The following is an 11,981-nucleotide window of genomic DNA, read 5'->3' on the forward strand; positions in this document are numbered from 1 at the left end:
CACTTCCACATTATTGGGAAGTTTACTGGAACAGCAAAATTCACAGTGAAAATGACTCATTTTTAGTTTATCACCAAAAGTGAAGAGTTCAGGGCTGTTGGGGTGTTATTGGGGGGGAGAAGGGAGGAGATTGCGCTTTCAAATTGTGTGTGTCCATGCACACGTCTCGTCTTGAACGTGTCACTTTCCTTCTGGGAGTGACAAGACTATTTGCTGAGTCGGTTTTGCGTTTACTGTTATGGCTCCCAGCCCTGGGCGGTTTCCTCGCGTTCACGCCCATGACTCACTGCAATCTTCCTGAAATTTTTCTCACCTTTTCTATACTCACATAAAGTCTGGTTTCATTTCTACTTTATTTCTGGTTGTCTTTGCACGGTTTACGCTTGAGGACATTGACCCGCAGTGTTGTCAACTACTTTTTTCTCTCTCTTTGGCTCGCTTCTCCCAAACACTTTTTTAGAGATAACAAGTGGGAGGACAACCTCCCCACCCGGTTGCCAGCCAGGCTCCATTTAGTGCACATTCCTGCAGAGCTGAGCGAGGAGCCTTAGCTGTGCTGAGGAAAGAGGAGGGGCACATAGAGGTTGTTCAACTGTGCAGACTTGGGAGAATTTCCTCAGACCGGATACACTTGAAAAACAAGTAGAAAAGACAATTGTGTCGAGGCTAGATGCACATAACACACGCATACTCCCTTAGAGGCATGCATAACTTTTATTTGTGCAGCAGCAGCAGTAGTGTGATATAGAGTGCTGCTTTGTGATGAAGACTTAAACAAAAAATTAGGAAAACTTTAAAAATCCCAAATTGGTGTAAATTCTTTTTGGGAGAAACAGCTCCTCCTGCTGGTGGATTTTAGAATTGGTAACGTTTGGAGGAGTGCTTGGTGCTTACGAGTCCTCCCTCGCTGATACGGAGCTTGCTGGGGAAGCTCGGCCTTTGGGTGGGGCGTTCAAGGTGTGTCCGGATTATTGACACACCGCCAGCAGCGAAAAGCGAGCGAGCGCAAAAGGTGCCATGGAGGCGTAAGAGAAGCAGCAGGAGTTCTTTCTTCTACGTGATTACGGCTTCCAAACCGACACCTGAACGCTCGAAACTTTTTCGCTTTTTTTTTTTTTTTTAATGCTGTGAGGGGATTGCTTTTTCCTTGGGGCAAAGTACAAATTTATATTTGAAAAGAAAAACGATGGCGAAAGCTGTCATTTTCAACGTCTGCCTGGCGCTGGTAAGTCCGACATATGTGTTGTTTTATGAACAAAGAGGAACCTTGTGAAATTCGACACTAACTATGTGTAACTTTAGATCCTGGTCGGAGTAGAGTCGTGCTTCGTCCCAAGCGTCCTGTACGTCCCGGTGCCGCAAAGTATCCCGGCCAGATTCGAGATAAGCAGACGTAATTACAATTTATTTTTATTCACGATCTATCCGCTATCGTAGTTTTGCAATAATAATAATAATAGTAAAAGTCACTCAACCTGTTCTTCCCTTTGCCCCAGTCAATGTGGCGAGCTGCGCGAGCGTCACTTGCAACGACCGCGCTTTCGCAGTCTGGCCCAACGGTTCGGTGACGGCCACGACCGCCGTCGAGATCTCGTCTAAAGGCAGAACTTTCTCCGTTTGGGTTGAACGCAACGACGGGCGGCACATGCAGATGGACGTCAACCTCATCGCCAGCGAGCAAATGATCAGACAGGTACAAAAGCACCCCCCCCCCCCTCCTTGCGCCTCCAACTTGCAAAAGTGTTCACACCGGTACTTGAGTAAAAATATTATGCGCTGATACTTGATAAAGCGACTTAAGTACAGTAACAAAATAGTTGTTCTTAATTCCCACTACTGACTGTGCCGTGTAGCCCACTGACGCGCTGCAACGGGTCAGAAGACGCTGGAGCCCCCCACCCATCAATATCCTGGAGAATGACCCCGGCCCCTATCCAAGAGACGTCTCAAGGGTAATTTTTCAAACACACGCGACACACCAAGCATTAAAATTATGCATTTAAATATACAGGAAAACTAAAAAGTCACTACAAAAAATACAGCACACTATAATGCCGGATTTCCAAATGAAGGGATGAATTTTAGTCAGGGTTTCCAATTGTCAAAATATCAAATTGATTCTCGTATTGTTGGTTTGTTGATATTGATCTTGTCTGGTAAGCAACACACGTGATTATGTTTCTTATGCAATCAATATTTAGTGTCATAAAACCGTTCCCCATTCCTCATGGTCACTTGGGACAATTATTTTAACAGTGACTCATATATACAGTACACACAGCACGTGTGCATGTGTGTGTGTGTCAACTGTCGAACAACAGCCTTGAGATAAGAAGGGAAGAGTTTTCCATTTATAAAGCTGAAACACACCCAACCATAACAATTACATAATAATATAGCAGCGTCATTTTTTTACTATTATGTGTCAGTTTCGAAGGATCTGTCAAAAGGGTAATTTTCTGCACAATTTTGCGACCGTTGATTTGTCTGAAATCCCTGTCAATCAAATTTGTAATCGGATAATTAGTTTTTGCTGCCTTAAAATGTTTCCAAAAGTGACTTGTATTGTATTATTTTACTTCACCCTCCCCCCCCCCCAAAAAAATCCCTTCCCGTCATAAAAGAATGCACCGTACATTTGAGCCTTTATCATTTTTTTTTTGGTTGCACACAAAATAACTATTGATGTCAACAATTTGCTTTGGTCATACGATGGCGCTCGTCTTTTGCTTCTGTTGCAGCTCGTATCCGACAGCGAAGCCTCTCGTCAGGTGTACTACACTCTGACTGGGGCCGGCTACGACAAGTACCCAGAAGGAGTGTTTAGGTTTGACAGCGACTCTGGAATGTTGACTGTGCTCAAGCCGGTCGATCGTGAGGAGTTCCCGCAGTTCGCCGTGAGTTGGCGCTTTTCCTCATTCAGTTTTTCCAATGAAATGGAATTCAATTGGTTTTAGATACAAGTTCAACTTACTCTCACTTTTTGTTTGATTCTATTGGAATCAATTCCAATTACAATCAATCATTTCATGAGCCATCTACAGCACCATGTGTCTGTTTTTCCTCTGCAGTTAATAGCCAGGGTTTTCGACAAAATTTCGCGGCAAGAAACCGATGACCCTTTGGGCATCCTTGTCAACGTGGACGATCAGAATGACAATGCGCCGCAGTTCAGCGGCCAAATGCAATTTTCGGTGGCAGAGAAAAGCAAAGCAGGTGAGCAACTCGACACACTGTGGCCTGTTTAGTGTTTGTTCTGGCAACAACCTTATCAAATGAACACACCGCAGGCACCGTCATGGGGAAGGTGAACGCCACCGACAGAGACCAGGCAGGCACCGACCACGTGAAGATCCGCTATTCCCTTTTGAGCGAATTGGAGCGATTTGCCATCAACCCGGAGACGGGGGTCTTGGCAACGGCCACCAATACTTTAGACAGAGAGGTGAGGCCCGCCGGATCTCGGGTCCCGCAATTTCAATTCTACCACGTGTGACGTGAATGGAATCTTCTTTCGTCAGAGTAAAGAAATATACAACGTGATTGTGCAAATCAAAGATATGGACGGCGGAGCCAAAGGTTTGTTCACCACGGGCACGGCGACCATCACGCTGACCGACATCAACGACAACCCGCCGACCTTCACAAAGAAATTGGTAATCAGCTAATGACCAGGTTGGCCCCCCTGCCCACAATTGTTGTTCATAATTCCTGAACCTTTGAATTTTTCATCGTGCAGTACGAAGCCACCGCACAGGAGAACGAAGTTGGCAAACTTATTCTCCGTATGCCTGTCGAAGATAAGGATTTAAAAGGCACATCCGCCTGGAAATCGAAATTCGTTATCACTAAGGGCAATGAAAACGGAAACTTCCGGATGGAGACGGACCCCAAAACAAATGACGGCCTTCTGTACATTTCTAAGGTGAGTTGATTTTTACTTTGGAGTAACACCATGAGGAGTCCAAGTCATCTCAAGTAAAGAGTGCCGACGTTTTTTCCAGCCATTAAATTTTGAGAAGTCCCAAAAAATGAGGCTGGAAGTGATGGCCCGCAACGAAGCCGAGCTGAGCGGCACCACGGCCCAGTGGGAGATCGTCCCCGTGGACTTGACGGTGGGCGACGTGGACGAAGGTCCCGAATTCACGGCGCCGACCGTTCGCTTCACCGTCAAAGAGAACACGCCCAACGGCACGGTGATAGGAACGTACAAAGCCATCGATCCGGAAACCAAGAGCAGCGACGGCATCAAGTAAGCGGTTCACTCTGATGGGACTTTGACTCGCTCGAAGAACGCGAGACTGACGAGAACTTTGCGGACCGTTTCGCCGCAGGTATTACAAGATCATGGACCCGGCCGCCTGGATCAACGTGGACAGGAACTCAGGAGAGCTGAGGGTGGCAAATACCATCGACAGAGAGTCGCAATTTGTCAAGGAGGGACTTTACAACATCACCGTGCGAGCCGTCGACGCAAGTATGTGGCTTTTTCAAACAGATCCTCGAATAGCGGACTTGAGCGGGAGTGTGTTCCCTCATGGCTTTTAGCTTCCAAGACCGGTACGGGAATGGTCATCATCCAGGTGGAAGACGTGAACGACAACGTGCCGGTTATCGTCCCGCCTGGCGAGAGGGTGGTGTGCGAGAAGGAAGGGGAAATGGGCTCGGCGCTGCTCGTGGCAGAAGATGCCGACGAGGCGCCCTTTAAAGGCCCCTTCACCTTCAGCCTGCCGCATAACGAAGAGGGAAAATGGTCCATCGTCAGATTCAATGGTAGGCGACGGCTTGTAGCTTGTCATTCTTCCGTCAGGCCCTAAACGGATTGCGCGCTTCCCTCGTAGACACGGCTGCCACGCTACGGCAGGACAAAGACCTCCCCTTGAAGGTGCATCAAGTTCCCGTCGAGGTGAAGGATCTGCAGGGCAACGGGAAAATCCAGACAGTGAGCGTCAGGATCTGCCAGTGCAGGAACGGCGCCTGCGTGACCAAGCCTTGGTCGGCCTCGCTGGGCCCGATGGGGTGGCTGGCGTTCCTCCTGCCTCTGCTCCTCCTGCTGCTGCTACGTCAGTTCCTCTCTTCTTTTTTGGATTTGTTCACTCCCTTATATGTTGGGAACATTAGTGTGTGACGTTCCTTCCATTAAACGGGCCATTTTGCTCTTGCAGTCTTGCTGCTCGCCTGTTTGTGCACGACAAAGCCAGACTTGCAGATCTTGGAGGACACGACCGACAGCGGCGGAATCCTCATCAAATCCAACACAGAAGCCCCGGGGGAAGAAGTGGTAAGGAGCGAGAAGAGGTCTCACTCCCTTCAATCCGAGCAAGGCAAAAGAACCACTTTTTTGTTCTGCGTCCACAGGACGCCAGTCTGATTAAGGTCCCCATCCCCGGCTCGGAATTCAAGGGCTCGGTGGCCAATCAGGATTGGCAAATAAAGGGCTCCACCCTGGGACGCCAGGACACCACCCTCTACAAGTCCGGCTTTGATGCCACCGACGGCGAGTTCATCAGCGGGTATTACGACAGCCAGTACGGAACCCAGCAGATGAACTACGACGCAAACTTTCTCAACACATGGCAAACAAACGGACGCTATTTGCATCAGGTGATGATGACGCTTCCGTTTTCTCGGAAACATCTGCCAAAGTATTATAAGAGTTTGGGCTCGTGTGTAAAGCTTCTGGCTTTGCCTTTCAGAAACTTTCCTATTTTGGAGGCAAGGAGTACGATGGGCGCTACGCGGACGACATCATCCACCAGTACGGCTTTGAGGGAGCGGGCTCGGCGGCCGGCTCGGTCGGCTGCTGCAGCGACGACGGCGCCAACGAAAACCTCGACTTCTTAAACACGTTGGGACCCAAGTTCAAAAATCTTGCAGGCGTCTGCAAAAAGACATGAACGACCAAGCTGGAGAAAAATAGCGTTTTGCCCGTTGGGTGCCCAGAATGCGGCGCATCGCGGCCAATCCCACCCTGCCGCCAACAATGAAAGGGAAGACGGAAGCCGAGTCATGTGGGCTTTTGCTCAAATTTTCTTTTTTAATCTCTGCTGCCTTGTCTCGAGTCCCAAGCACTGATAACCTTGCTGACACTGTACATGTTGCTTTTCTTTTTTCTGGAGTGGATTCTTGGTTGCTAGTCGCTGATGCGTTGATGTTTTTTGTTTTTTTTGGCAAGGGGTGTGTGTGATAATTTCGTAACAACTTCAGGTTTGGGGTTTTACTAATCCCATGTTTTCATAGTGAATGTGCAAAGTAATTATCTGTTTTAAATGGCTCCCCATTTTTTTTATAAAGAGTTTTGATATTTTTGATAATATGAACTAAGATACAGTTGCCTAAAAGACAAAAAAAGGTCGGGCATTCTAAGAATGAGATTTTTGATCAATTGCATCCATCTTAAAGCAACTGAGGGCAGCTGGCGCTCGAGTTCTGCTACCCTTAAAATAGGGGTCCAGAACTTTCAGTGTTTGTTTTTTTGCCCCGTAGCAATAAAATAATGTTCATAGAATCAAATAGCTTGATCAAGGAAATTTATTAAAATGCCTGCCTCTATTTTTTTTTCTTTGTTTTTTGACTACTACTGGTTCTAAACTGTACACGCGCATTCCAGCGGCGGCCGGGATTGTCAAAGGTGGAGCGGGTGTGGCTCCAGCAGCCGTCAGCAGTTATTGCAACATTCTAAGATGCCAAAGTCTACACTAGGGCGTCAACTGGGCCACTGCCAACGGCCTAACAAAAGAGTCTGATGACTAAAAATCTGACATTTCCGCATTTGGCGTCAATGAACGTTCGAAATGTCTCTCGGAGATTGCGTAAAGGTAGATTTGGCTTAACTTATTGACTTCAACAAGCTGACTTCTTTTCACTGTAACACCTGTAGTGTGTGCGACTGGAAAATAATAAAAGGAACTCTTGTACGAGTGTGATTGTTTTCTCTTGGAGGAGGGAAAAAAAACCAGGTTGCAGGTGTGAATGCTTTTTTTGGGTGTGGCAGTCTAGCTCGCTTAACTTCAAGCATGCTGCGTGTGGGACACCGTCGGTTAAAAAGCGCCCCACCTAACCTGGTCTAGATAGATTGAGTTACAGCACATAGCGTACAATCCTTTACACCTATGGTTTGAGCCGGGAATTTCAAATTCAGGCTTACTACTGTGCTAGATTGCAATATACTGGCAGTATTGTTAAATTTTAAAATAAATAAAATAAATAAAAAATATTTAGAAAATCAAAGCATCCGTTTTGCAATAATACAGAAAGGCATGTGACTGTTCTTTGGTACAACAAAATAAGGCTGCTGCCTAGCAGTGGGCTACTGGACAGGCACGATCTTTCATTTCTAAGAAGACCTCATAAGAAAAAGTATTGTGGCGTGCAATCAACATCACCCTCGAATGAATTCACAGCATATTTGAAACGGGGGAGATTCTGTAGATAACAAGCTTATCTACATTATGCAGCGACAACCATAAATAAATTATGCCACATGAAAAATGAACTAAAAACCAATTTGCCTTAAATGAAGACACAGGGATTATTTATTCATAGCTGATTTTGTGCACACAGGCAGTAAACAATCCAAAGAGTATTGTTTGGAAAGCATGCTGATCACGCACCAGTAGTGTGATATATTACAAAATTGGTTGAAAAAGACAACAATCTATAATCGTGAGGGATTACAAAAACACTATCAGCATGTGGTCAATATGTAAACATCAAATCCAAATCCCACAGAGGCCAATTAAGACAAGCTCGAAAAGTCAAATATAATGAAAATAAGCAGTTATGCTCAATGATTATTAATGAAGGATGCTTTGGCAGCCATGTTAGCCACATTTTGCAAATAAACTCAATCTAGTACACTTTACACAGCCAATTTTGTGTCTTGCTGAAATAAGGCCATTGAAACAGCCCTTATTGTGCCCTCTTAGTACACTGCTGGGCCAATGCAATTGTTACCATGACAACCAGGGGTGGAGCCTGAGCTTTGTGACTGAAGTGGAGACGTGGGCCGCCTCTTGTCATCTTGCCAGTAAGTGTGTGTGTAAGAGATCCAAGACTGGAACTGAGGACCTCTCGATTGTGAGTCAGTGGCGCCTCAAAGATCATCAAGTGTATCAAGAAGTCAAGGCCTGTCTGATAAAAATAAATAAAAAAGATCTAATAGACACCGTCGTGTCCATCCCTATCAGAGCGGTTTCTGCTAAGATGCAATTAATTCCAAAGCAGTAGCGTGAAATTAATTTAATGCTTCTTAATGACATTGCAGCCCGGTGTGGGCACAATCTTTAGATGGGACTCTTTGCATCGTTCACCGAAAAGGACAAGATTGAGATTGATGCCTCCCAGCTACCTTGAGTACAAACTTTATTTATCTGACATACAGTATTTTGAGTCATGTGACATTTTTTGCCGCAGAAATGGGATACGGTTACACATGAATAAATTCCAAATATTTTTTTTTGCACTTCCTTCGCAATAAGGCTGCGGGGTCCAAGCACAATCCCTATCACGTCCACTAGATGGCAGTGTTTACCTCTTAAGAGGAGAATGCGCGCTGTCAGATGTTTTTTTCTAAAGAGAACTTGTGAGCCAAGCAACCACCTGTCAGCGCTTCAATTAAACAAAAACTGTCACTTATCTGACAATAACTCCATGTTTTTTTTTCCCGTGCGCACACACCTGCCAACTCGTTAAAAGTCACAAGAGACTCCTCGATGACGATATTCCACACACAATCTCACAAGCTTTGAAGTCACTTGCATGAAGCCTACTGAAGTCTACATTTTGCAGCTGAAGATAGGTACAGTACAAATATATATAGTGGGCGGTTGCTGTATGAACAAACAACACAGAGACAAATAGACTGCAAAATAAGAGACTAAAGCAACTCAGAGTTTTCTTTGATTATATTGACCTGTTTTCTCTCCACGCAGCACGACAAACTAAAAAAGTGTGGGATGAAAGCATAACTTTCATCTTGTTTCTGCTATTGACGATCAAACATGGATCAACCGCACTCGCCATCAAACATGTCTGACTATGGCGTGAACTCGTAATGTCGACGATTAGGTGTAAAGGTCTGTGGTCCTGTGGCGATTCTTCTGTACCATCACAGCAAAACCTGCCGTTTGTTCCTCTAAAAGCGGTGAACTTCCTGTTCATTACTGCCCACCCTGTAGGTGGAAGACACTTTGGTTCCTACTGCGCAGAGCAATGTTCTCAGAGAAGTGATTAAAGTCCAGCACAGCGTGATTGGAACCAGCGTCGTACTTTTAACATGAGAAAAATCATCGACCCCTCGGGCGGGGCACATACGAGGAAACTCTTTGTTATTGTCCAGCGCTTTCATAAAAACTTCTTTTCCAAGAAGTAAAGAACTAAAGAACACATACGAGGGCAATTTAATTTAAAAAAATAAAATAAATCACAACATTTTGAGGCATCTGCAGTTCAGTTGTATTTAACTTTTAAGAAGGCTTCAATACATTTGCATTTCAAATTTGAATCAATGTTTACAATCAGGCAGTTTGTCTGCTACCTTTTAATTGAATATGAATCATTATCCACAATGGTACTGGGTCTAAATAGTTTGAGTACCACTGCACTAAGGACTTGAATTGATTTCAAAAAGAGCGCCAGAAGGATGATAAGACAAACTTCACACCCAAAAAGATTAGAGACAAAAACACATGTAAGAAGGGCGGCGAGAAAACCAAACGCCTCAGTGTGCCTTGCTGGGATCAGAAAAGCCGATCCAATATTTTCCTCTCTGTGAAAGGTGTCTTGCACCTGCTCAACACGGAAGAGAAGAAAAATGGACTCGTGAGCGCAACCCGGAGCTCCATGCCAGGTTTGAAGTCAGGGCGCTACCCCCGCCGCGAGGATCTATAGACCACCTTTGGTGCGACTTGCTGCTTTGCCTCCTCTGGCAGTACTTTGAGGCTGAGAGATGTCAGACTGTCTTCTCGCCCGAGGGGTCGTGGCCGGATAACCGCAACGACTATGTGTGGAGTTTAATTGGCTGCTTGCACATTTTAAATTTCAAGTCCTCCCACTTAGTCGGGGCTTAAATAAAGGATGGAGCAGGAGGTGGAAGCAATTCTTGTTCCTGCCTGCCTCAACAAAAGATGTGTACAATTGTGGACAAAAAGGGCCACAATTCACAAACATGACGCACCAGATGGTTGGTTTCACAGATTGGGAGGGCGGGGGGAAGGGGGGGCTGTGGTTACAATTCCATCTGGGAAAGAGCTGATAAAAACTGAAAAAAAAAAAGGGTCTCGCTGCTGAAAATAACTCCGAAGGTGATTGGGCGAACAATTCCATCCATGATGGGAAACCAGAAAATAGCATTGAATTGCCCATATTCTGATCAATCAATCAAGCTGGATCGAAATCTGAATCTATGATTGAAATAAACCTGTGGGTGGTATATACTTTCACTTCTTGCACACAACACCAAGACCTACGACCCACATTGTTGTTTAGATGCAACACTTTAAACCCAGATTCCTTTCATGAGCTTCGGCTCGCTCACGGGAAATACAATTGATCGATTTTCTGCCATTCTTGACCCGACACTCTCCTCATCAGAAGCTTGAGCACCTCACAATGCAGCCAACAGAACACAAATAGAGCACAAATGACAACGTGAGCTGTAGAAAAGCGAGATACAGAGGGTTATGTCATGCACTTGGCACCCAAAAAGGCGTGCTCGCGCCAAGCCAAGTCCCAGCGAGCGCACTCGGATTGTTTTCCCTAAATATTGGCAGTCCGGTGATAAATGCCAGAGAAAATCTGATTGGACTGAGTGGCTGTATTGAATGATCGGTACGAAACAAAAGACTCGCAGCAGCAAGTGCTACCGGAATGGATCCAACTTGTGTCGCGTGGACGCATGATCCATCCAATATCAATTAAAATTAAAATCAATCTTGCTTTCGACTCAATCATTCTGATGATGGTGATTAAGGAAGAAGAAAATATATGCCCTGCTCTCTGCTGCGGCTATAAATTGTATCACGACCGTTTTTTTCCCCCCCAGTAATAAGTAATCTGTTGAAAAAGTTGCTCATACTTTCTGCGCACACTCTTGAAAATGAGAAGTACCACTGCCACCTTCTGCAGTGGATGTGCTACTACAATTTATTTTAGTAGAAAAATAAAACAAAAACATGTTCCTTGGAATCACAAAAAAAGAAAATCGCATAAATTCAATCATTTGCAAGGCATGTTTTTCTAGAAAACTTGACAAGTGCTGTGCCATTCAATCATTTGTGACTGTGTGATTTTTAACATGCATGTTTTCCTGGAAAACTCGACAAGTGCTGATTTTTGACAATGGGGGCAAAAATGTACACAAAATGTCTTGACATTGAGAAACAGAGGTGTCAAAACACAAGACCAAGATAGCTGATGCTGCATTTTCATCAAAATACGCTTGAGAGATGATGAATGGTTGTTTTTCTGTTTTGGTTTGGTTTTCCCTGGTCTTCACCCTTCTAAATTCTTCTCGAGCTTTTTTAACCACTGACTGACAAAGTGTGTCCCTGTCAGCAAAAGCCCTCCCCATCCATCGTGAGTGACAGATAAAGGGGTGATGAGAGAAGGAGGAAAATCGATGCACGAACATTCCACAGTCTTTCCTCTCCCCTGACCTTCAATCCTCACCTCAGAGAGGTCAACTCAAAGCCACGTTATTTACAAATCCCAAAACGAGGCACGTTTTAGCATCCTTCTTTCAGAGGTACTAAATATGTCTAGACAGTATGACCGTACTTGCGTTACTGAATTTTTAAAATTACAGCCGGGAGTTTAATGAGTTTATGTAGAGTAATTAAAAAAAAAAAAACTTTAGCTGTTCTCTGTTGCCGAAATTCCAGTCACATCGACTTTGGTTATTCCAACAGCACTTCAAGCCTACGCTACTAGCTTAATGCAAAACACAAACAGCAAGCTAGCTAACATTAGCTTCCACCAAA

At 45.0% G+C, this 11,981-nt stretch overlaps 1 protein-coding gene across 1 annotated transcript; it reads left to right on the plus strand.

Annotated features, from left to right (window-relative positions):
* The first annotated feature begins 961 nt into the window (after positions 1 to 961).
* Positions 962 to 6,917, plus strand: dsc2l (desmocollin 2 like). Its single transcript, XM_061295008.1, has 16 exons — positions 962 to 1,225; positions 1,303 to 1,393; positions 1,497 to 1,693; positions 1,854 to 1,952; positions 2,742 to 2,897; positions 3,072 to 3,216; positions 3,291 to 3,445; positions 3,522 to 3,656; positions 3,740 to 3,925; positions 4,005 to 4,252; positions 4,335 to 4,477; positions 4,549 to 4,773; positions 4,842 to 5,063; positions 5,166 to 5,281; positions 5,359 to 5,604; positions 5,697 to 6,917. The coding sequence occupies exons 1-16, from the start codon at positions 1,187 to 1,189 to the stop codon at positions 5,895 to 5,897; spliced, it is 2,604 nt and encodes an 867-aa protein (XP_061150992.1). The 5' UTR covers positions 962 to 1,186; the 3' UTR covers positions 5,898 to 6,917.
* Positions 6,918 to 11,981: the final 5,064 nt, after the last annotated feature.

The sequence above is a fragment of the Syngnathus typhle genome, linkage group LG13 (genome assembly GCF_033458585.1).
Source record: "Syngnathus typhle isolate RoL2023-S1 ecotype Sweden linkage group LG13, RoL_Styp_1.0, whole genome shotgun sequence".
Classification (NCBI taxonomy): domain Eukaryota; kingdom Metazoa; phylum Chordata; class Actinopteri; order Syngnathiformes; family Syngnathidae; genus Syngnathus; species Syngnathus typhle.

What these genes read in the sequence shown, in the direction of transcription:
- dsc2l (XM_061295008.1), top strand. Translation starts at nt 1,187, where the DNA reads ATGGCGAAAGCTGTCATTTTCAACGTCTGCCTGGCGCTG. An exon ending in ATCCAAGAGACGTCTCAAGG is followed by an intron (nt 1,953 to 2,741) that starts GTAATTTTTCAA and finishes CTTCTGTTGCAG; the next exon opens with CTCGTATCCGACAGCGAAGC. An exon ending in CCAATACTTTAGACAGAGAG is followed by an intron (nt 3,446 to 3,521) that starts GTGAGGCCCGCC and finishes TTCTTTCGTCAG; the next exon opens with AGTAAAGAAATATACAACGT.